Below are 26996 nucleotides of genomic sequence, written 5' to 3'. Positions count from 1 at the left end.
CCGTACGGTGAACGCATTGCACCCGCACTGAATCCGGACCCAATAATTTCTATGGGGCTGTGCACATGAGTATACAGTGCTATACACTGCTATGTGCCGAGCATCGCGATGCTCAAGCCGAACTGGTGATCGGCCGAGCATGCTCAATCAACACTAATGACTATGTGAAAGCAGAATTTTTTAAATATTTGCAACTTTATTGAAAATGGAAAGTAAAATCTTGCATACATAAGTGTTGGCAGCGATTACAGCCTCCAGTCTTCTTGGGTATGACACCACAGGCTTTGCACAACTGGATTTGGGGATTTTCTGCCATTCTTCTCTGCCGATCCTTTCAGGATCTGTCAGGTTGGATAGGGACAATTGGTGAACAGCCATTTTCAGGTCTCTCCAGAGATATTCATCTGGGTTCAAGTGAGGTCTCTGGCTAAACTACTCAAGGATCGGGTGCTATAAAGAACCCGATGACATGTGGTTCGGCTCAGTCTTAGTCAGGTAGAGCTGTGCTGTAGAAGGGACAGATAGTGTAGGGAATTGAATTTAATTTTTTTGTTAGGCAGGGTTGGTGTTAGAGACCCAAAAGTCCTTTTAAGAACTATTGTTGTATCTGGCAGCAATATATATTAGCGCAGCCTGTGCTAAATTGCGTGCAATTGTTAGAGACCCAAAAGTTCTTTTAAGATCCTTTTGAAGATCCTTCTATCTTCATTCAGCAGGACCTGCGCTGACGTCACAAAGCTCACCACGTGGTGAGCATGACTACATCATCAAAGGTCCTTTTGCAGGTCCTCAAAGAAGAAGAAAGAAGTTTGATGCCGGCTGCGCGATCAAGTGGATAAGGTGAGTTAATCTATTTATTTTTTTAACCCCTCAATCGACATTTTAGTAAGCATTCTGTATTAAGAATGCTATTATTTTCCCTTATAACTTGGAAAATATAGCAGTGAATTTACTTTAATGGGGTTCGGGGTTGCTCATCCCTATCATCTCCTAGCAACCATGCGTCAACATCGCACCACATCCACACTTGCTTGCAGATGCTTGCGATTTTCACCCAGCCCCATTCATTTCTATGGGGCCTAAGTTGCGTGAAAAACGCAGAATATAGAACATGTTGCGATTCTGACGCAACGCACAAGTGATGCGTGAAAATCACTGCTCATCTGTACAGCCCATTGACGTGAATCGGTCCGGATTCAGTGCGGGTGGAATGCGTTCACCTCACGTATTATACCCGCGCTGAAAACTTGCCCATGTGAAAGGGGCCTTAAAATATCTGTGTCAGCCAGTGTACTTTTTCCGTAGACAGTGTCCTCTGTGGACAGTTACATTACCTGCGCTACATCTCCCGTATAACGATTGCGCATCCTAAAAATATCTGTGACATCCAGTGTACTTTTTCCGTAGACGCTGCGGACAGTGACATTACCTGCGCTACATCTCCTGTATAACGTTTCCACATCCCAAATATCTGTGACATTGTAATTTTTTCTTAGACGCTAGTGACAGCAGCGCCATTACCTGTGGTACCTATCCTGTATAACGTTTCCGCATCCCAAATATCATTGACATTGTATTTTTTTCTTAGCCACTAGTGACAGCAGCGACATTACCTGTGCTACATCTTCTGTATAACGTTAGCCGCTGGTGACAGCAGCGACATTACCTGCGCTACATCTTCTGTATAACATTAGCCGCTGGTGACAGCAGCGACATTACCTGCGCTACATCTTCTGTATAACGTTTGCGCATCCCAAATAGCAGTGAAATTCCCTGTAATTTTTTATTAGCCGCTGGTGACAGCAGCAACATTACCTGCACTACATCTCCTGAAAAACGTTTGCGCATCCCAAATAGCTGTTACATTTCCTGTAATTTTTTATTAGCCGCTGGTGACAGCAGCGACATTACCTGTGCTACATCTTCTGCATAACATTAGCCGCTGGTGACAGCAGCGACATTACCTGCGCTACATCTTCTGCATAACATTAGCCGCTGGTGATAGCAGCGACATTACCTGCGCTACATCTCCTGTATAACGTTTGCGCATCACAAATAGCTGTTACATTCACTGTAATTTTTTATAAGCCGCTGGTGACAGCGACATTACCTGCACTACATCTCCTGTATAATGTTTGCACATTTTGAATATTTGTGACATTCAGTGTAATTTATTTGCGCATACACTTACAAAACCTGCGCTACTGTATGTGTGACATACTTACAATCATATATACCATTTAATATGCAGAAGGCGAACAGTAAGGGATGGGGAAGTTGCAGTGCTGTTGATGGTGCACGCAGAGGCCGTGGCCCTGGGCGTGGTGAAACTGTGCCTGCTGCCAGAGCACAAGAAACACACTCGTCCACGATACCTAGCTTCATGTCCCAGTTTGCAGGGCGGCGCAGGACATCAATCTTGAAGTCAGACCAGTGCGACCAGGTGGTCGGTTGGATTGCAGCAGATAATGCTTCCAGTCGGTTAAGCACCACCCTGTCTTCCACAAAGTCCAGTCTCAGTAGCCAAGAGTCTGGTCAACAGAATCCTCACCCTGATCATCCTTTCTCCCACCATGGAGAGTCTTGCCAAACAAGTGATCCCACACTCGGATATTCTGAGTAGCTCTTTTCATTGCCATTCCTTGATTTGGGCCTCTCGCCAAGCCTGCTTGAAGAGGGACATGTGGAGATCGTGTGCACTGATGCCCAAACTCTTGAGCAACCACAGTTACAAGAAGATGACAGTGGGGAACGGCAATTAGTGTTTCACGAGGTGGATGATGATGATGAGACACAGTTGCCAATAAGTCAATGGCAATTAGTGTCTCAAGAGGTTGATAATGAAGATGAGACACAGTTGTCAATAAGTGAGGTTGTTGTTAGGTCAACAAGTCGGAAGGATGACCAGAGTGAGGAAGTGGAAGAGGAGGTGGTGGACGATGAAATCACTGACCCAAACTGGGAAGTTGGCAAGCCGAGCGAGGACAGCAGTAGAGAGGGGGAGGGATCCGCAGCACCGGAGGCTGGAGGAGGCAGGGGGGTGGCAAAAGGGAGAAGGCGGGCCACACCAAACAGGCCCGCATGCAGTGCAAAAACCCAGCCACCCATCCACAGGCCATAGCACTAAATGCGCAACTTTCCAAATTACTGGCCCTGGAAATGTTGCCATTTAGGCTTGCCTGATGTTGGCGGCCGTCCCTCGTTACGCAGTCCCCAGCCACCACTATTTTTCACGGTGTGCCGTGCCCGCCTTACACCAGCATGTGTCCCGTAACATCACCTGTGCCCTGACCAATGCAGTTACTGGGAAGGTCCATTTAACCACTGACACATGGCCAAGTGCTTTCGGCCAGGGACGATATATTTCCCCGACAGCACACTGGGTGGACGTTGTGGAGGCCGGGAGCGAGTCGTACCCTGGGATGGCACCGGTGCTTCCGACGCCAAGGATTGCGGGCCCTAATTCCATCAGGGTTTCCGCCACTACTTACATGGCTCCAACCCCCATTTCTCCTCCTCCTCCGCCTCCTCCTCCACTTCCACCTCAGAATTATCCTCTTGCAGCACCAGTCAGCCATCAGTCAGTAACCGGAAGCAGTGTAGCACTGCAGTGGGGAAGCGTCAACAGGCCATGCTTAAGCTGATCTTCTTAGGTGACAAGCAGCACACCACCGCAGAGATGTGGCAGGGGATAAGAGACCAGACTGAGCTGTGGCTCTCGCCACTCAACCTAGAGCCAGGCATGGTGGTGTCTGATAATGGCCGTAACTTGGTGGCGGCTTTGGAGCTCGGCAAGCTCACACACATACCATACCTAGCCCAACTTAGTGGTTCAGCAATTTCTCAAAACCTACCCCAATTTGCCTGAGATACTGGTGAAGGTGCGCCGTGTGTGTACCCATTTCCGAAAGTCATCTACAGCTGCCGTCGTTCTGGCAACGCTGCAGCAGCCCTTGCAATTGCCAGCTCACCGACTGTTGTGCGACGTGAGCACGCACTGGAACTCAACGTTCCACATGTTGGCCAGGCTTTGTGAGCAGCAGAGCGCAGTAGTGGAAGGCTGCAACATGGTCGTTGCATTTCCAGTTAGCTTCCGCTCTTCACAAGCGACAATTGGGCACGTCTGACCTCTGTGAGGTTTTACTCAACTTTGAGGAATCAACACAGATCGTGAGCAGCGATGCCGCTATTATCAGCGTAACCATCCCATTTCTGTGTCTACTGAAACGCTCACTGCTCACAATGAAGGCGGACACTTTGCATGTGGAAGAGGTGGAAATGAGGAAGGACAGTACACAGGGTGATAGCCAGACCACCCTCCGTTCGTCTTCTCATCACGAATTGGATGATGAGGAGGAGGAGAAGGAGCAGAAGACGGTTGCCTCCGCCACAGAGGGTAGTACCCACAGCAGGTTTATTCCAACTGTTTAGCGTGGATGGGCCGAAGAGGAGGAAGAGGATGAGGAGATTGAGAGTCATCTTCCTGATGAGGACAGCGAAGTCTTGTCTGTTGGGACTCTGGCACACATGGCTGACTTTATGATATGCTGCCTTTCCCGTGACCTTCGCGTTATGCGCATTTAGGCCGACACAGATTACTGGTTGTTCACCCTTCTCAACCCCCACTACAAAGAGAACTTCTCATTCCTGTGGTGGAGAGGACGAGCAATACCAGAAGGTCCTTGTGGAAAAATTGCTCCCAAAATTTCCAGCTGACAACGCTGGCAGCAGAGTACGTAGTTCCTTGGGCAACCAAGGAGGGGAGGCGAGGGGAACACACAGCAGTTCCAACAGAGGCAAGGCAACACTCTCTAAGGCCTGGGACAGTTTCATGACACCCCGCCAGCAACCTCACCCTGATGCGCAGCCTAGTGTTACAAGGAGAGAAAAGTTTTGGAAAATGGTGAAGGAGTACATAGCAGACCATGTCAGCGTCCTCAATTATCTCTCTGTGCCTTACAACTATTGGATGTCCAAGCTGGACACGTGGCTCGAACTGGCGCTCTACGCCTTGGAGGTGCTGACCTGCCCTGCCGCCAGTGTTTTGTCAGAGAGGGTATTTAGTGCTGCTGGGGGCATAATAACTGATAAGCGCATACGCCTGTCAACTGAAAATGCTGACAGGTTGACTCTTATCAAAATGAACAAGGCCTAGATTGCCCCTGACTTCTCTACTCCACCAGAGGAAAGCGGCTGAGCATAAAGGCACTCTAAATGTGGCTTTTATGGTGTATTGAATGCACTGTATTGCCATGCACCCCTTCCACCACAAAAAAGGGTATACGGTTCAATCTTCCATTTCTCGTCCTCCTCCTCCTGCTCCATCATATCAACATGCTTATTAGGCTGCCCTCACTCCTAATGTTTTAGAGGGTCAGCTCAGCAGCAGGCCCTAAACCATAATTTTTTCGATGGTCAGCTCCGCAGCAGGCCCTCGCCCCTAATGTTTTAGAGAGTCAGATTACCAGCAGACCCTCAACCATAATTTTTTTGATGGTCAGATCAACAGCAGGCCCTCAACCATAATATTTTAGATGGCCAGCTCGGCAGCAGGCCCTCGCCCATAATGTTTTAGAGAGTCAGATTACCAGCAGACCCTCAACCATATTTTTTTTATGGTCAGATCAGCAGCAGGCACTCGCCCATAATGTTTTAGATGGCCAGCTCGGCAGCAGGCCCTCGCCCATAATGTTTTAGATGGTCAGATCAGCAGCGGGCCCTCGCCCATAATGTTTTAGATGGTCAGCTCGGCAGCAGGCCCTCGCCAATAATGTTTTAGATGGTCAGCTCAGCAGTGGGCCCTCGCCCATAATGTTTTAGATGGTCAGCTCAGCAGCGGGCCCTCGCCCATAATGTTTTAGATGGTCAGCTCGGCAGCAGGCCCTCGCCCATAATATTTTAGATGGTCAGCTCGGCAGCAGGCCCTCGCCCATAATGTTTTAGATGGTCAGCTCAGCAGCGGGCCCTCGCCCATAATGTTTTAGATGGTCAGATCGGCAGCGGGCCCTCGCCCATAATGTTTTAGATGGTCAGATCAGCAGCGGGCCCTCGCCCATCATTTTTTCCATAGTAAGATCAGCAGCAGGTCCTCGCCCCTAATTTTTTAGATGGTCAGCTCAGCAGCAGGCCCTCGCCCCTAATGTTTTAGATGGTCAGCTCAGCAGCAGGCCCTCACCCCTAATGTTTTAGATGGTCAGCTCAGCAGCAGACCCTCACCCCTAATGTTTTAGATGGTCAGCTCAGCAGAAGACCCTCACCCCTAATATTTTAGATGGTAGTATCAACAGTAGGTCCTCACCCCTAATGTTTTAGATGGTCACCCGCAGGCCCTTGCTCCTAATGTTTTTGAGGGTCACCAGCAGGCCATCAATCAAGGGTGTGTATGATGCCCTCCTCTATGTGTAATAAATGGTGTATTGGGGTGCCGGTTTATTGTCATTTTTGGCAGCCCTTTCATTTAGTGCATAGGCTTTATGACTGTAGGAGTCCCACTACCTGAACAATTGTACCACTATGTGAATGAGGCCCTCCTTTATGTGATATACAGGTTGTATCGGAGTTCCTCTTTCTTGTAATTTTTGGCAGCACTTGCACTTTTTATACAAGTAAATATACAGGAAAGAATGTTTCCTAACAATTTTTCCTCTAAAATCGATTTTCTCTTCGGTTTGGTGCGTATTATTGTCAGTCTGTAAAAGTGGCCTACTACTCGGACAACAGCATTCCCAGCAGCGACCTGGGAGTCCAAGATGCATCCAGACATCCTCCCCATGCTGTTCCCGAACCATTTCATTGGTGTTTCCATCAATTTCTGACCATTCATGTGAACCAGACACCCTCCCCTCTTCAGAGCAGGGGGTGCCTGGTTTAATGCTGGGGTTCTCCCATTGACTTCCATTGTGCTCTGGTGCTCGGTAGAGCACCCAAGCATCCCGAGGTGTTCTACTCGAGCACCCGAGCACTTTGGTGCTCAATCAACACTATAGTCATCTTGGGGAACTGAGTGCAGCATGATAAAGGAAAACTTTTTTTATTTTAGCACAGTGTCGCAACTTAACAATGTGAAAAAGCAAAAGTCTGAAGACTTTCCAAATGCATTGTATCATGTTAGAAAAATATGGATTTTCAGCTTTACTGTAAGATGCAGTTTTAACATCTGCACAAATAATGGAGGTGGAGCAAGAAGAGAAGGAGGGAGAGACACAGGTTCACAGAGACCAGTGTCTCATCCAGCCAGTCTGGTCACAGAGCTGAGCCACCTCAACCATGGATTGCCTGAGTGTGCTTTTCCGATATATCGATCAGGGACAGGAAGTGGAGAGCAGCAGGACTGGGACCCTTGTAGGAACAGTATAAAATCTTGTACCTGGAAACCCCATTTAAATTATGTATAAACTTCAAAAAGCGTTCCTTGTGGTCAGTGGCATAGCTAAAGGCCAATGGGCCCTGGTGCAAAAGTTCAGCTTGGGCCTTCATTCCCTCAGTACTTTCTTTTTTGTCCAGGGGCAGGGAAGCACATTGCCTTCGTGCTGCCTCAGTAAACAGCTATCTCCTCTGACCTCAACACAAACATGCAAGATTTTCCTGTTAATTTCATGGGGAACAGGGAGATACATTGCTGTATGATGCACTTCTGACAGCAGACAATTTCCTCTAGCATCAATAAACAATGTTGGTCAGAATATATTGGATTGTATGGGGAGTTTTGGAGTTTCTGTTTTCAATACTTTGTAGTCATATTCTGATGTTTTCTTCAAGGACCCTTTGGACCCGAGAAATAATAATAATATGGTTCAATTAGCCGAAGGCTACTGGTTTCCCATTTGTGGTTACTTAAAATTTAGCGTTTATTATTTTTACTATTAAAATAAATCGGGAAGAAAAATAAAATGTTTATAATTTACAAGTGTAGCTGAGATTTAGGCAGTATAGATACAGGTTGCTTCACCTATATTTCCTGCCTTAAATAACATGCGTCTATACTTCTAATAGGTGCTATTAAAACACCCTTATTCCATCTATTTGTCAGCTCTTTAAGTATCGGCTGGGTAATTATATTAGTATCTGTATAGATCACTATATTAAAGGTCATGTACGATCGCTTTTGGTGCCGATCTGTGCCGGCCCTTGAACATATTCTGTAACGTTTTATTGCGATTCCCTGCCTTTGATGTGTCTAACACGAGGTGCTTCTGCAGGCAGACCCCGTTCGGACACACTATCTCAGCCACACTTGAACTAAAAATCAGACTGTAGCTCCCCCAACCCATATTCTGATGTAAAACTCTTAAAGGGGTTATCCGGTGAATTATATTGATGGCCACCTATCCTCAGGATTGGTCATCAATATCAGATCGGTGGGGGGTCCGACATCTGACACCTCTGCCGATCAGCTGTTAGACGAGGCCGGGCGCTCACTGAGCGCTGCAGCCTCTCCCTTGGTCATGTGATGTCATAGTACATCGGTTACATGGCCAAGTTGCAGCTCAGTCCCAATTTCCTGGATAACCCCTTTAGAGGGTTTTTCCAGGAGTTTAAAACTGATGACCAATCCTCGGGACAGGTCATCATTATCAGATCATCAAGGGATTAGACTCCCGGCAGACCTGCAGATCAGCTGTTTGAAGACATTGTGGAGCCCTTGTGGGTGCCACGGCCTCCTCCCAGCATACCAGGCATGGCACAGCTGTGTTTGGTATTGCTGCCCACACCCATTTACCATATCAATGCTGAACTACCAGAAAACCCCTTTAAACAGAGCTTGAATAAATTCTGAGCTTGGTGTGTAAAGGATTTGATGTGAATGTGTCAATAGGATTATTACATAAGGGTAATATGACAGACCTAGACCGATTCTGAAAAACTTATATTTTTTCTATGAGACTGAATATGCAAACATGTATGTAAATCATACTCTCCATTACTGTATAACAATAAGGTACCTGAGCTCCAACGTGACCAGTTTTCAGCTTATGCAAATTGGTCCTTGTGGTATTAATAGTCTGCAAGTTTATTTTTGATAACTTGTTTCTGTACAACCTCCTGAGCTGCAGGGCAAGGTCATTGTGCCTGTGATAAAGAAAATATAAATTGAGGTACTTTCATAGTATTTTGTAACATTTTAAATGAGTCATCTGATGAACTGGGATTCTTAAAATATCAAATGGTTATGCTTTACACCAGGGGTGCACAACTTGCCACGTGTGGGACATCAAGCTACAAACATGCTCGTCACAGCCCAATAGTTCTGAAAGACATAGCAAGAATTTATCTGGACAGACCTGCTGCTGTGTTCTGCTAGTGCATATGCAGCGGGCGCCTCCCCCCAGGGCACTTTAAGAGACTAGTACTTGTTTTGTGACGCCAGTTGCAATGAAGCAACAAGGGCACAGGGCACCTTTTAGTGATACTGCAGATGGTACCCAGGTATAGGAATGGCTGAGTGGTATAGGGCAGCCTAAATATCCCTTAATGTTGGTGCATGTGTCACAGTGCTCCTACCTGGATATGCTGGACCCCAGGCATTGGCCCTGAAGCAATAAAAGGGGGGTAGTTGAATTAGGGGGTAAAGAACAAATTGAGTCCAGACCTTGTGATGAAGTTGAAAAGCAGCTTTACTTTCAATAAACATTTCTCCAAACGACTTACAGACTTTGTCTTGTTTTCACTTCACAGGTGTGCCCTGTCAGGTTTAATAAGTGGGATTTATTGCCTTATAAATGGGGTGGGGACCATCAGTTGCGTTGAGGAGAAGTCAGGTGGATACACAGCTGATAGTCCTACTGAATAGACTGTTAGAATTTGTATTATGGCAAGAAAAAAGCAGCTAAGTAAAGAAAAACGAGTGGCCATCATTACTTTAAGAAATGAAGGTCAGTCAGTCCGAAAAATTGGGAAAACTTTGAAAGTAAGGGCTATTTGACCATGAAGGAGAGTGATGGGGTGCTGCGCCAGATGACCTGGCCTCCACAGTCACCGGACCTGAACCCAATCGAGATGGTTTGGGGTGAGCTGGACCGCAGAGTGAAGGCAAAAGGGCCAACAAGTGCTAAGCATCTCTGGGAACTCCTTCAAGACTGTTGGAAGACCATTTCAGGTGACTACCTCTTGAAGTTCATCAAGAAAATGCCAAGAGTGTGCAAAGCAGTAATCAAAGCAAAAGGTGGCTACTTTAAAGAACCTAGAATATTACATATTTTCAGTTGTTTCACACCTTTTTGTTATGTATATAATTCCACATGTGTTAATTCATAGTTTTGATGCCTTCATAGTCATGAAAATAAAGAAAACTCTTTGAATGAGGAGGTGTGTCCAAACTTTTGGTCTGTACTGTATATGCCAGAAATGTCCGATAGGTGGCATCTCTAGATTGCGGTCTCCTGGCTTCCTGAGACGCAGTGGAGAAGCAGTCTTGCATGCATGCATCTATCTCTATTCTGAATCAGATAATTTTTATTGAGTTTTTATAGCATACAAAAATGACAACAACAATACCGTGCCAAAGCACGGTATTCCAATGCACAGAAGGCTAATGAAAGTATGATATGGAGAGATATCTCTCTACATTCTGGATTCCCAAGGTCAGTATAAATCCAAAGAAAAAGACGCTGCGTTGCAGATCACCCAGCAGCAAAGATATTTAAAAGAAGCTTCAATGGTTGCAGAAACAAACTGTGAAATGTCTATGTAATGGACATCGAAGAATAAATTATACATTGAAATCCTACATATTCTCTGGAATGCTCCCTCTGTATTAAAATGTTGTGGAGTGTTCAAGAGACTGAGGAATCAGGTCTCAGTGACTTGCATCTGACCAAACTGTTAGTGACTTATGTTGACCACATGTACACATCATCAAGCACAAGTATGCATACCTGAAAAGATTTAAAGGGGCTGTCAAAGATTACAAAAAAAATGGCTGCTTTCTTCCAGAAACAGCGCCACACCTGTCCATGGGTTGTGTCTGGTATTACAGCTCAGCTCCATTGAAGTCAATAGGGCTGAGCTGCAATACCACACACAACCTGTGGACAACCCTTTTACACTGACTTGGTATACTGTATTGACCCCACCATATAGATCCAAAATATGCAGGTATGAATAAGACTTTAAAGTGATTGTGCAAGAATGAGGGGTCCCTCCCCCCTCAACACACAGACTTGACCAGATCTGTAAAGGAAAGCTTACTTACTTGCTTCCTGGCCCTGGCTCCTCGCTCTTACTTCTCCCGGCCTGCAATGCTTCGTTGGGCTCTCTCGCTGTGAACATCTGGTTTGACATCGCCTGCAGCCTATCGCTGGCCACGGCATTGACCAGATCGCTTTACATCATGACAAATGGTCACATGACACAAGAGGATCCAGTCACCACCACTGCCAGTGATTGGCTGCAGTGATGACAAACTGGATGTTTTCAGCAAAGGAGCCCAGTGGAGCATCGCAGCCCGAGGGCAAGAAACTGGAAACCAGCGTCGGGAAACAAGTAAGTAAGCTTCCCTTTACAGGTCCAGCCAAGTGGGGGGGGGGCGGTTGCCAAAATCCCCTATTCTTGCACAACCCCATTAAAGGGAATCTGTCACCTGCGACCTCCCTATACAACTATTTCCATAGACACATAGCTGGGGTTCACCTAATTATTTTGTTGATCTGAGGCTCCGTTCCAGAATTATAATTTTTCTAAATATGCAAATTGGGGCCTGTAGTGCAATGAGGGCGTCACCATTGCCTTTGTTGCACCAAAGCTCCATTCATTTCTATGGCCAGCCATTCTCTTACTGCTTTGCCACTGCCGACTCTATCAATCAAAGCAGCCAGAGAGAGACTGGCCACAGAAAGAAGTAGAGCTTGGGTGCAACAAGATCAATAGTACAACCTCATTGCTCCAAAGGCTCAATTCGCATTATAAGAAAAAGTATCATAACTCGGGAATAAAGCCTTAGTTCAACAAAAGAAAACCAGCATTTCAATCAGGTGAACCACGGCTATGCAAAAAGTTGGATAGGGAGGTCGCTGCTGACAAATTCCCTTTAATAGCATGTAACATGGTTTTATGGCAAGCTCTGTCCCACCATGTGTACACCGCTGTGGATACTGTTGGAAGTATTGGATATACTCACCCATCTATTAGCGGGTGTGACTTCATGAGATTTTGTGTCTTCTGAGTTGAACATGAAGTCATTTGAATAAAGAAGCAGAGTAAAAACGGAGCCAACAAAGTCATTTTTTTAATCCACTCCATAATATGTAGGCGATGAGACTCCTGTAATAAGCAGAAACATTGGAGCTCTTACAATGTTAATCAGATGTAACCGTACCGACACTACTTTATTAGCTAATATTGCTCCAAATCGGCACTACATCAAAGCGGATATAACCTGTATATACTACTATACTATATAAAACTTATATTTTAGAATCACGGCTTATTATATAATTAACTATGTATCGTTCATGTTCTCATCACATAAATTAATTTGTTCTATTATGTTTATTTTCACCATTATTATTAAATGTTTACCTCCACATTGGGTAGCTGATTAATTATGTGTGTTTGTATGTGTTTCACTTGAATATTTGGGGATTAATATTTCTTCTAAGATTGAAGATTTTTTACAGCTTAATTTGATCCCATTGATAACTAAATTGAAATCTAAAATAAAGACATGGCTCCGACTCCCCTTATCTAGAGCCGATAAAATATATTTGGTGAAAATTGTGATTTTGCCCCAACTACCGTACTCAGGAACTCCCCAGTGTGGATTGATGATACATTTTTTAAACAGATAGAGAGTATCATTAACCTGTTGATGCCCTGGTATTTAAGGACACATGATGTACCAGTACGTCATGTGTATTTACGATCACCGCCACGCGGAGCGCGTTGATCAGAACAGAGTGCCTGCTGAAATCATTCGGCAGGCACTCTGTGACAATGCCGAGGGACCCCCCCCCCAATTCAGACCTGCGGTTTGCTGCGTTTACGGGTTATTCAGGTCTCTTGTGACCCGATAACCCGGAATAGAATGGCGATCGGTGGTGTGATAATACACCACCAATCACCATCCTTAGATCCTGTGATGACCCCACTTTCCTCTTGTCATCTGCGTCCTCCTCCTCATCTAGCGATGATGATGAGCCCACTAGTTTTCCGACCCACCAGATAAGTCCACCTGAGACCCTACCGGTGAACTTGCATAGTGTACCCTAGAGGATTTTGTGCCTGTGATTCCTGATTTTGTTGGCCAACCAGGAATCCAGATTTGTACAGTGGACTTCATTGAATATGACTTTTTTAGTCTTTTTTTCAGTGACTACTTTGTGAATCTGATGGTGGAGCAAACAAACCTGTACGCCCAACAGTTCGTTGCTCAACACCTGGGCTCCCTTTTCTGCTGCACATGGGCCTAGTAAAAAAAAACTGTGTCAGGCTGTACTGGAGTGGGGACGTCCTCTACCAGACCCCACCTTACAGTACGGCCATGAAACGCTCCCGTTTTGAGGCCATTCGGAAATGCCTGCATTATGCAGATAATGCAGCATGTCCCCCCCCCCCCAAGGTGATCCTGCCTATGACCGCCCTTACAAAATCAGGCCGGTCATCGATCACTTTGGGGCCAAATTTTTGGAGGCCTATGTACCTGGAAGGGAGGTCGCGGTTGATGAGTCTCTCATTGCTTTCAAGGGGAGACTCATTTTCCGCCAGTATGTGCCCTCTAAGTGGGCGAGGTATGGCGTGAAGCTGTATAAACTTTGTGAGAGTACCTCAAGGTACACTTACAAGTTTTGTGTGTACAAGGGGCGAGATTCCCGTATTCAACCCCCAGAATGTCCCCCCACTCTGGGTGTTAGCGGCAAACTTGTGTGGGACCTTATGCACCCACTGCTAGATAAGGGTTACCACCTGTACGTGGATAACTTTTATACTAGTATCCCCTTGTTCCAGTCCCTCGCTGCCAGATCCACGTCCGCTTGTGGGACCGTGCAGAAAAATCAACGCGGCCTCCCTACCCTCCCCCTCCAGGTACCTATCCCCAGGGGTGAGACCCGTGCCCTTACCAGTGGAAACCTGTTGCTGGTGAGATATAAGGACAAAAGGGTTGTCCTTGTACTGTCCACAATTCATGGTAACGGAATCACCCCTGTCCCTGTGCGAGGTACCGTGGCAACGGTCCTCATGCCCGATTGTATTGTCGACTACAATCGGTATATGGGAGGAGTTGATCTCTCTGATCAAGTCCTCAAGCCATAAAACGCCATGCACAAACCCCAGGCATGGTACAAAAAAGTTGCGGTCTACTTGGTACAGGTTGCCATGTACAACTCTTTTGTGCTGTCCCAGAGCGCTGGCAACACAGGGAAATTCCTTCAGTTCTATGAGGCAGTCCTCAAGGACCTGATCTTTTCTGACCTGGAAAAAGCAGGCCGGAGTACCTCGGGAACTGGAGGTGCCCGGATCGTCCCTGGCCAACACCTTCCAGGTGTGGTCCCCCATACTGGAAAGAAGGGACGGACCCAAAAAAGGTGCAGGGTGTGTCACAGGAGGGGGGATACGGAAGGACACCACCGCTCAGTGCGACACGTGCCCCGATCATCCGGGCCTCTGCATTATTGGTTGCTTCAGGGAGTACCACACTTCCATGGAGTACAAAATTTATAATCCCCTTCCCCAATTTTAATTGTATTTAGCCATTGACAAATCGAAAAAAATTATGGTTCTCAGACTTGAGACACCCCAAAAAATTTTTTGTTTTAAATGATATTTTGTAAAACTAAAATAAATAAAAAAAAGTAGACATATTAGGTATCACTGCGTCCATAAGAATCTGCTCTATAAAAATACCCCATGACCTAACCCCTCAGATGAACACGGTCAAAAAAATAAAATAAAAACTGTGCCAAAACAGCTATTTTGGGGCACATTTTCAATTTTAATCCATTTTTTCCAGTAACAAAGCAAGGGTTAACAGCCAAACAAAAGTTAATTTATTACCCTGATTCTGCAGTTTACAGAAACACCCAATATGTGGTCGCAAACTGCTGTATGACCAAACGGCAGGGTGCAGAAGGAAAGGAACGTCGTATGGTTTCTGGAAGGCAGATTTTGATGGCCTTTTTTTTTTTTGGGCACCATGTCCCATTTGAAGAACCCCTGATGCACCCCTAGAGTAGAAACTCCATAAAAGTGGCCCCATCTAAGAAACTACAAGGTATTCAAAACTGATTTTACAAACTTTATTAACCCTTTAGGTGTTCCTCAACAGTTTATGGCAAATGGGGATGTAATTACAGAATTTCTATTTTTGGTAACCTTGCCTCACAAAAATGTAATATAGAGCAACCAAAAATCATATGTACCGGAGAAATAGTCCCAACAAAACTGCCACCTTATCTCGTAGTTTCCAAAATGGGGTCACTTTTATGGAGTTTCTACTCTAGGGGTGCATCAGGGGGGCTTCAAATGGGACATGGTGTAAATAAACCAGTCCAGCAAAATCTGCCTACCAAAAACCACACGGTGCTCCTTTCCCTCTACACCCTACCGTGTGCCCGTACAGTAGTTTACAATCACTTATGGGGTGTTTCTAAAAACTACAGAATCAGGGCAATAAATATTGAGGTTTGTTTGGCTGTTAACCCTTGCTTAGTTACTGGAAAAAATGGATTAAAATGGAAAATTTGCCCAAAAATTCTGAAATTTTATCTCCATTTGCCATTAGCTTCTGTGGCACACCTAAAGGGTTAACGACATTTGTAAAATCAGTTTTGACTACCTTGAGGGGTGCAGTTTCTAGAATGTTTTTTTTTGGGTGGTTTCTATTATGTAAGCCTCACAAAGTGACTTCAGACCTGAACTGGTCCTTAAAAAGTGGGTTTTTGAAAATTTCAGAACAATTTCAAGATTTGCTTCTAAACTTCTAAGCCTTGTAACATCCCCAAAAATAAAATGGCATTCACAAAATGATCCAAACATGAAGTATACATATGGGGAATGTAAAGTAATAACTTTTTTTGGAGGTATTACTATGTAATATAGAAGTAGAGAAATTGAAACTTGTAAATTTGCTAATTTTTCAATTTTTTTTGTAAATTTAGTTTTTATATTTATAAATAAAAATGCATTTTTTTTTTTTACTCCATTTTACCAGTGTCATCAAGTACAATATGTGACGAAAAAACAATCTCAGAATGGCCTGGATAAGTTAAAGCGTTTTAAAGTTATTCATACATAAAGTGACACTGGTTAGATTTGCAAAAAATGGCCTGGTCCTTAAGGTGAAATATGTCTGTGTCCTTAAGGGGTTAATGATCTACTTTGGGGGAGAAAGCGAGTTAGGCTTAAATTGCAGCATTTCTATAAACTGATGGAACAGGGAGGATTAAATCTTCCCTGTTTAAAGGGTTATTTTATAGCATCACACCTATGGCTGTATTATGAATGGAAGAAGAGCCCACTTTGTAGAACTCTGGTGAAGAATTCTTCACCATGATAATATCTTTGCCTTTTGGAATCCGGCCAATTAATTAATTAATCAATCCCCAACAGGAATATAGAATTGCCACCAAGTTACTTACTAAGTCCTGGAGTACTATTAGAGACTGGTTAGGAATAAAGGGATCCCTTTGTTGTACGCCTCTTTGGTATAACCTTTATCTACACGCCCTAGACCAGTGATGGCTAACCTTGTCACTCCAGCTGTGGTAAAGCTACAACTCCCAAGATGCCCCCCTTGCTTGGCTGCTCCCAGAACTCTATAGAAATAAATGGAGCATGCTGGGAGTCGTAGTTTCACCACAGCTGCAGTGCCGGAGGTTAGCCATCACTGCCCTAGACGAATTGATTGGGGATCAGTATTGGCAAACGAACAATATTTGTTACCTTGCACAGGTGGTTGGGAATGGGCATATTTTTTCTATTTTGGAGTTAGCACAAAGAGAAAATATAATTAATCTATCTTGGTTTTGTTATTTTCAGTTACGCCCGGCACTAGCTAGTATAAAAGACAAATCCCTTTTTTTATATAGATTCCTCCACATTTTTGCATGATTTAATAGTCAAGCCAGCACAAAGGGTTAAGATTTCTCAATGTTATAAACATTTACTTAAAGCACGATTTACTAAAAGGTATTCTCCTGGGCAAAAGGCCTGGAGAAGGGATTGCCCAATGATTCAATTGGATGATTAAGATAAAATATTGGTGAATGTGGGATTAGTTTCTCATAATGTTAATCATATATTGGTTCAATTTAATATGTTACGCAGAATTTACGTTACACCTTTATGGCTTAATAAATGTGGTTTGATAAACACTTCTAACTGTCCATGGTGTGAGTCACCTGAGGCTGATCATTTACCATATTTTTCGCCCTATAAGACACACCTAGGCTTTAGAGGAGGACAATAAGAAAAAAATATATTTAATTAGACATCAGGTCAGACCACCAATCAGACCCCCAATGTTAATCAGACCTCAGCTAACAGCCCTAATCAGACCCCCAATGTTTATAAGACCCCAACAAGACCTCAGCTCAGACCCCAATATGATTGACCCCCAATCAGACCTCAGATAAGAGCGCCATGCCTTATATCAGCCCCCACTGCCTCTCATATCGCGCACAGAGTGAGGTCACAGTGCGACAGCCAAGGACTAGGGGGCGGTGAGTTCAGAGCCTTCACCGATTCCTGGTCCTCCGGTACTAATGAAGCGCTTCCATAATTGGAATCCGGCACCAAGTGTTCCAGCAAAACAGATCCGGTTTTCCGATCTACGCATGCGCAGACATTTAAAAATTTTTCCGAATGACACCGGAGAGACAGATCCGGTGTTTCAATGCATTTCTTAGACGGATCCGCGTCCGGATCCCTCTACAAATTCTATCCGTTTGCACACGGATTTCCAGATCTTCACAACACAAGTGTACCCTAACATGTTAAGTAAAAAATGGCACAAGAGATTAACTAACTCTTTCAATTTATTTCAATAGTTTATCAAAATGGTAATAAATAACTCTGTGCCATGTGTTGTCAGAGTTGCTTTTAGCTCAGCTACATCTGTGGCTCTGCACAGTGTGAGATATTACTGCAGCAGCAGAATCACAGCAGCTCTAAGGATCCTGGCTCTTGGAATGGCTCATATGTAGCTTTTATGTATGTGTGAGCGAATTATGTTACAATTACAGAACTCTGCAAAGAATCCCATAACGCCATAAATGTTAGTTTGTGCACCAACTGTGGACAATGTAGGAGATGTCTGCACCAACTGTGGACAATGTAGGAGATGTCTGCACCAACTGTGGACAATGTAGGAGATGTCTGCACCATTGCCTCCCAGCTAAAGGTCTAAAGTGCAGAGATTGTGGAATGGTTTACTTCTCAGCTGTCAAAAGCTTTTACTCTCTGGTCCTTTCTGCTCATACTGTATATCTATAAGACCTTGCTTATCTACAACTCCTTTACCTTATCTCCTGCCTCATCTCACCTGGATGTGGCCTCTGTCTCTGTGATCAGGAGGATTTGCAAGATTTGCAAGATCTTTGTTTCATGATGGCGTACCTTCATTTACCTTCATTATTAAAAGCTGTGTTAGCTCACCTTGAAATGGTTGCACCCATGGCAGGAGTGTGGTTCCAGCCAGACTGGTAACATTATGTGGGAGCTAGAATATAGTGGGGTAATATTCCAGGGGCCGGTCTGGGAAGACTTTTTTTCTGCCGGTCAGGTTATCCCTATGGTCAGAAAGATTGTTTTCTTCTGAAACACAGTAGTTGGTCGAGCACCAAAGTGCTTGTGTGCTCGAGTAGAACACTTACCGAGTGCTTGTGTGCTCGAGTAGAACACATTAAACCAGGCACCCCCTGATGAGGGGAGGGTGTCGGGACTCTAGTTTGGCTTAGGAGTCCCTGCTCTAACTCCATATATAGCTATGTCCATATATGGAGTCAGTGCTTGGGGACACCCAGTGTATTTAAATCTAATTTAGCCTCTATTTCTGAAAAGTTTTGGCAGGATTCGAACTCACAACCTTCTACATTACAGCCAAGAATCTTAACCACTACACTATAGAGCTGCATGGCCAGTTACTTAAAAAATTAAAATAAAAAATAAACTTTTCAGAAATAGAGGCTAAATTAGATTTAAATACACTAGGTGTCCCCAAGCACTGACTCCATATACGGACATAGCTATATATGGAGTTAGAGTTCGAATCCCACCAGAAACTTTTCAGAAATAGAGGCTAAATTAGATTTAAATACACTGACTCGAGCACATGCGATATTCAGCCAAGCATCGCGATGCTTGGGCCGAACTGGTGTTCGGCCGAGCATGCTCGATCAACACTAATAGTAATTCCATGTCTATGGCGGAGAGCAAAGCTTCTTTGTCTTCAGTTTCCTAGTGTCATATTGATTGCTTCCCCATAAGTCTCACTTAGTCACTAAGATTGGGGGGCCATTCATAGAACCATATCCGATTTTGCAGACCACAAGTTGCGGATCCATAAGACAAGGATCCGCTGTGTACATTCTGCATTTGTGGTTCAGAACTTCCTGCCCTGTATGGTAATGTCCATTCTTGTCCACAATATGGAAAAGGGTGGGACGTTTTCAATCTTTTTCAGGGCCACGAAATAGATGTGCGAATGTGTGCTGTCCGTGTCTCACAGTCCCATTGTAATAATGAGTCCGCATGGGATCTACAAATTGCGGGAAGTGTCATAATGAAAACATTCTTTCATGTAAATGGGCCCTGAATGTCCCTCTCAGTTCATGTGATCCCCATAGACACTCTGTGCAAAAGGACATTCTGTTACCGCCATTTTTTTTCCTCACCAAATTAATTCTATTTAGAATCAATCGTTGTTACAGAGGGGTCTCCTTTCCACAATATACCTCTAGGTCTAGTTTCATTCTTGTCATTTTCATTCCAAAGACAGTGCCGTTTCTTGGACCGGGTGGGCTGGGCGGCCTCCCGAGGCGCTGTCAGAAGGCGGGGGCGGCAGGGCACAGCAGGAGATGAGCGCTGCGCTTCCATTGTGGAAGCGCTCACTCATCTCCAGTCATCTCATCTGTATCGCTGTCCTCAGGATGGCGATACAAATGTCTGTAATGCGGCAGGGCAGGGAGAGGTATGTCCCCTCCCTGTTCCTCTGATAGCCTACCAGCACTAGGCCGGTGCAGGCGGCGCGATGACGTCATCACTCCGCCTGAGCCAGCGAGGGACACAGGCCGGAAGAGGCCTGCATCGTATCCTGGAGGCGGTAAGTATAATTTTTATTTATTTTTATATGTAAAAATTACAATACTGGTACATAAGGGGGGTTGCTGGAGCCTGGCACAGACATAAGGGGGGCTGCTGGCACAGACATAAGGGGGGATGCTGGCACAGACATAAGGGGGGCTGCTGGAGCCTGGCACGGACATAAGGGGGTCTGCTGGCACATAAGGGGGCTGCTGGAGCCTGGCACAGACATAAGGGGGGCTGCTGGCACAGACATAAAGGGGGCTTCTGGCACATAAGGGGGGCTTCTGGCACATAAGGGGGGCTACTGGCACATAAGGGGGGGCTACTTGCACATAACGGGGGCTACTGGCACAGATATAAGGGGGGCTGCTGGCACAGACATAAGGGGGGCTGCTGGCACATGATAGGAGGCTACTGGCACATAAGGGGGGCTACTGGCACTTGATAGGGGGGCTACTGGCACATGATAGGGGGGCACTCTGGCTACTGGCACATGATGATGTGGGGGCTCTTATTACTGGCACATGATTGGGGGCATCTATGGGGGCACATCTTACTAACACATGATTGGGGGGCATCTATTGGGGCACTTATTATTGGCACATTATTCGGTGGCACTATAGGGGCATCTACAGAGGCTAAAAAGAAGGGGTATTTTATATGGGGGGGCTCTGTATAGGGGCATTTTAAACTGGGACACATTATAGTGGGTACTATGGGGAAGGGGGGAGAGGAGTACTATGGGGTCATCTACGGGGGCACTGAGAAGGGGTATTTTATATTGGCACATTATGGGAACATTAGCTCAACTGGGGGAATTACAAGGGGGTATGTTTTGCACATTATAAGGAGAATTATTACTACTGGGGGGGGCATTATGGTGGGCTTTATTACTCCCCCATGGTATGACCCCCTAGTAGCAGCACCAGCCTCTCCCTGCTCTGCTATCCCTCTGCCCCTTCTCCAAATCCTTATTATGAAATCTTTCTTATTAGGATAAAACACAACATCAGCTCCGCCGAGCCCCCGGCCAAAGTGTGGAAGTGGCGTCCGAGACCCCCAAGGGCCAAGCCAAGTAACTGTAAGTTTTCCTGTGGAGTGTTTATGTTATACACATATAGCCTACACTGTGCCACACAATGTACAGTATACCTCTATATTGTGCCCCACAATGTACAGTATACCTCTATACTGTGCCCCACAATGTACAGTATACCTCTACACTGTGCCCACAATATACAGTATACCTCTACACTGTGCCACACAATATACAGTATACCTCTACACTATGCCACACAATATACAGTATACCTCTACACTGTGCCTCACAATATACAGTATACCTCTACACTGTGCCACACAATATACAGTATACCTCTACACTGTGCCCCACAATGTACAGTATACCTCTACACTGTGCCCCACAATATACAGTATACCTCTACACTGTGCCTCACAATATACAGTATACCTCTATACTGTGCCCCACAATGTACAGTATACCTCTATATTGTGCCCCACAATATACAGTATACCTCTACACTGTACCCCACAATATACAGTATACCTCTACACTATGCCACACAATATACAGTATACCTCTACACTGTGCCACACAATATACAGTATACCTCTACACTGTGCCACACAATATACAGTATACCGCTACACTGTGCCACACAATATACAGTATACCTCTACACTGTGCCACACAATATACAGTATACCTCTACACTGTGCCACACAATATACAGTATATCTCTACACTGTGCCACACAATATACAGTATATCTCTACACTGTGCCCCACAATATACAGTATACCTTTACACTGTGCCACACAATATACAGTATACCGCTACACTGTGCCACACAATATACAGTATATCTCTACACTGTGCCCCACAATATACAGTATATCTCTACACTGTGCCCCACAATATACAGTATACCGCTACACTGTGCCACACAATATACAGTATACCTCTACACTGTGCCTCACAATATACAGTATACCGCTACACTGTGCCACACAATATACAGTATACCTCTACACTGTGCCTCACAATATACAGTATACCTCTACACTGTGCCCCACAATGTACAGTATACCTCTATATTGTGCCCCACAATATACAGTATACCTCTACACTGTGCCCCACAATATACAGTATACCTCTACACTATGCCACACAATATACAGTATACCTCTACACTGTGCCTCACAATATACAGTATACCGCTACACTGTGCCACACAATATACAGTATACCTCTACACTGTGCCTCACAATATACAGTATACCTCTACACTGTGCCCCACAATGTACAGTATACCTCTATATTGTGCCCCACAATATACAGTATACCTCTACACTGTGCCCCACAATATACAGTATACCTCTACACTATGCCACACAATATACAGTATACCTCTACACTGTGCCCCACAATATACAGTATACCTCTGCACTGTGCCCCACAATATACAGTATACCGCTACACTGTGCCACACAATATACAGTATACCTCTACACTGTGCCACACAATATACAGTATACCTCTACACTGTGCCACACAATATACAGTATACCGCTACACTGTGCCACACAATATACAGTATACCTCTACACTGTGCCACACAATATACAGTATACCTCTACACTGTGCCACACAATATACAGTATACCGCTACACTGTGCCACACAATATACAGTATACCTCTACACTGTGCCACACAATATACAGTATACCTCTACACTGTGCCACACAATATACAGTATACCTCTACACTGTGCAGGGGTTATACTGTTTATTGTACAGCATGGCACAGAGGTTATATTGTCTGGCATGGTGTAACCTCCATACATTTTATGTACAGTATACAGTAATCCGCCTTGCCATCTATGCTTTGAATCTGGTTTTATATGTTACTTGGTTTTTGTACATTTACTTGCGTGTGCTAGTTGAGACCTGCTGTGATTGGGTTTTAGTTAGTTATTAAATGCTAACATGACAGTTTTTTGGTTTTGCACATTATTGATGATTGTATATCATGACTACTCTTCTAAGGGTATTGCCTTCCTTTATACTGCAGTTCTCCTCTACCACTCTGCCTGCGACTTTTAGCAGTTTAAGCAGTAATTTATGATTTTCTTTTGCTCTCAATAAATCTTGTGTTAAAGGGAACTTGTCACCGGGATTTTGTGTATAGAGCTGAGGACATGGGTTGCTAGATGGCCGCTAGCACATCCGCAATACCCAGTCCCCATAGCTCTGTGTGCTTTTATTGTGTAAAAAAACCCGATTTGATACATATGCAAATTAACCTGAGATGAGTCCTGTCCCTGCAGGAGAACTGCAGTATAAAGGAAGGCAATACCCTTAGAAGAGTAGTCATGAAATACAATCATCAATAATGTGCAAAACCCCCCAAACTGTCATGTTAGCATTTAATAACTAACTAAAACCCAATCACAGCAGATAATATCTCCACCATGTGCTATATCAACAATTGGCACAGGACTCGCTCTGATCCACGGTACAGTCAATGCAGTCAAATGTCAAACTGTAGACAGCCATCCACATTCAAGGTATTCTGAATATTCAGACGGATCTGTTAAGAAGGTCACAGTTGAAGTCTCAGCATTTTTAAAAAGCTACTTCAAAATGGTACTAATAAAAAAGTCAAACACAAAAGTTATGGCTTTGATTTTATAATAACATTTTTCTTGTACAGTCTTTTACAATCTTTTACAGTGCAGGATTGTTGTTATGGTATCTTTTATAAAAATCCTGCACTGTAAAAGATTGTAAAAGACTGTACAAGAAAATGTAGATTGTAACCAAGATTTGAAAATATTTCTGCACCTAGTCACTTTATGTTTCTGGTTAATAAGTCAGAACATTTATAAATTTTTACACTTTCATATTTTACATATATATATATCTTAGATATTTCATTTAATATCACAGTTCAATGGATGTACAATATATAAAGATTGAAGGTTTTATTGATCACAATTTTATTATCAATATTTATGACTCTATTATTACTGGGTCAGGATTATGAATTTTTTAACCTATAGGTAGGATATGAACCATCACTTTACAAACAGACAAAAAAACGCATGCACATACAAAAAAACGCATGCACATCGCATTGAAATCGCAAAAGAACTAAAATCGCAAGATATAGAAAATCCAGACCAGGATTCGATAGATATCTGAATAAGATCGAACCAGTAAGCATTGAACACACTGAAGAATCGATATATCCAAATTTTATTATCAACACGTCATGATTATGGACTTTTTAACCTATAGGCAAGACACAAATCACCATTTTACAAGTATAGACAAAAAACCGCATGCACCCATAAAAAACGCATGCACACCGCATTGAAATCGCAAAGGAACCAAAATTGCAGGTTATAGAAAATCCAGACCAGGATTCGATAAGAGTTCGAACAGGATATAAAAGATCGGATCCGGAAGCATTGAATATAACCACTGAAGAAGGGGAAAGCACTCCCAGAAACGCGTCTGGTAACTATAGACTATAGTCAATGTCCGAACAAATGTGGAAATAGAAAAAACATACGAAAATCGAATAAGTCTGAAGCGCTTCAGCAAACTTTAAAGAAATCGGATACTTGCGATTACACGATTCAAATTTTTCCCGCTAGATGTAAAGTGGACCACGTGAACCGCCAACAACGAGCATAGCGTGAGACGCCGAGGCACAGCGTGAGATGCTAAGACCGGACACAGCCGCATCACAGGCTGAAACATCATGCTGAGACCCGATCTCCCCACTTGCCAACATCGATTATACTAAATACTCTGTACAGTGTCAGGTAAGCCCACTGAAGTGGGACGCCACAACGGGCTGACCGACGGAACTGTGAGTAATCCATTTAAGCGGGCATATATCAACACAAATATTGATTCAAGAGACATACAGTCCTGATCAAAAGTTTAAGACCACTTGAAAAATGGCAAAAAATCATATTTTACATTGTTGGATCTTAACAAGGTTCCAAGTAGAGCTTCAACATGCAACAAGAAGAAATGAGAGAAATGTCATTTTCTGTCAGGTAGTCACACGTTGTGATGGCAAAGGCAAAAAAACTCTCCCTTTTTGAACGTGGTCGGGTTGTTGAACTGCATAAGCAGGGTCTCTCACAGCGCGCCATCGCTGCTAAGGTGGGACGCAGTAAGACAGTCATTTGGAATTTCTTAAATGATCCTGAGGGTTATGGAACAAAAAAGTCAAGTGGAAGATCCCAAAAAATTTCATCAGCACTGAGCCGGAAGATCCAATTGGCTGTCCGTCAAGACACTGGACGATCCTCGACCCAAATTAAGGCCCTTACTAGTGCTGACTGCAACCCCATAACCATCAGACGGCATCTGAGACTGAAGGGCTTCAAAAACAAAAAACATCTTCAAAGACCTCGTCTCCTTGAACGCCACAGAACTACTCGTTTGGACTTTGCAAGAGAGCACCAAACATGGGACATTCAAAGGTGGTAGAAAGTTTTATTATCTGATTACTGGCATGACAAGCAGATCCCACCTGAGATGTTTTCTACGCGCCACAGTGGAGGGGGCGCCATAATGGTCTGGGGTGCTTTTTCCTTCAGTGGAACAATGGAGCTTCAGGAAGTGCAGGGGCGTCAAACGGCCGCTGGCTATGTCCAGATGTTGCAGAGAGCATTCCTCATGGCTGAGGGCCCTCGTCTGTGTGGTAACGACTGGTTTTTCAACAGGACAATGCTACAGTACACAATGCCCGCAGGACAAGGGACTTCTTCCAGGAGAATAACATCACTCTTTTGGCCCATCCTGCGGGTTCCCCTGATCTAAATCCATTGAAACCTTTGGGGATGGATGGCAAGGGAAGTTTACAAAAATGGACAACAGTTTCAGACAGTAGATGGCCTTCGTGCGGCCGTCTTCACCACTTGGAGAAATGTTGCCACTCACCTCATGGAAACGCTTGCAGCAAGCATGCCGAAACGAATTTTTGAAGTGATAAACAATAACGGCGGAGCTACTCATTACTGAGTTCATGTTTGGAAGTTGGATTTCTGTTTTGGGGGGGTTTAGTTTTTTTGGGGAGGTGTGGTCCTAAACTTTTGATCAGCTGAAAAACAGCCTGTTTCAGTTTATTCGTTGTTTTCATTAAATTGAATGCTCAAAAAATGTTTTGTCTCACTCCTATTTCTTCTTGTTGCATGTTGAAGCTCTACTTGGAACCTTGTTAAGATCCAGCCATGCTAAATAGGATTTTTTGCCATTTTTCAAGTGGTCTTAAACTTTTGATCAGGACTGTATTATTACCAAATCTAGAGTATAAGTTGCATTCCTGTTTTTTTCTATATATGAACCTACCATATCATTCCTACAATTGAAGAAATCCTGCAAAGTCTATTAATATACGGGACTATAGGTGCTCTTATATACGTGGAGATACAGGATATATACGGAGTGCCTCTAACTTTTCACTATATATTTCACTATATATCTGTTATATATCTGGGTATACCCACCCACATACATGTTTTTAGTTTGCATATTTTAGTATTGTTTTAAAGTAGTTTTTTTATATATATATATCTATATACCAGATCCATAGTGTATCCATGTGAAACACCTATGTTAGAGTTCCAGTCCATTCAATATTTATTCTACTTATCATTGGAATTGTGATTCAGTTGGACTAGAGCACCAATCCCTGTATATAGGAGAGTGA

The 26996-nt window shown here is 44.1% G+C and overlaps 1 protein-coding gene across 6 annotated transcripts in view; it reads right to left on the bottom strand.

Annotated features, from left to right (window-relative positions):
* Window positions 1-26996, bottom strand: part of LOC122920624 (dipeptidase 2-like) — a 128811-nt gene that overhangs the window by 57990 nt on the left and 43825 nt on the right. For all 6 annotated transcript variants that reach the window (XM_044270276.1, XM_044270275.1, XM_044270278.1 and 3 more), the window contains 2 exons: window positions 12116-12258; window positions 8943-9069 (listed from right to left, as the gene is read on the bottom strand). In XM_044270276.1, coding sequence (XP_044126211.1) covers window positions 8943-9069; window positions 12116-12237 — 249 coding nt within the window. In that variant the 5' untranslated portion in view covers window positions 12238-12258. The remainder of the gene's footprint in view (window positions 1-8942; window positions 9070-12115; window positions 12259-26996) is intronic.

Source organism: Bufo gargarizans, chromosome 10 (genome assembly GCF_014858855.1).
Source record: "Bufo gargarizans isolate SCDJY-AF-19 chromosome 10, ASM1485885v1, whole genome shotgun sequence".
NCBI lineage: Eukaryota > Metazoa > Chordata > Amphibia > Anura > Bufonidae > Bufo > Bufo gargarizans.
This window is presented reverse-complemented; position numbering and strand designations above follow the sequence as displayed.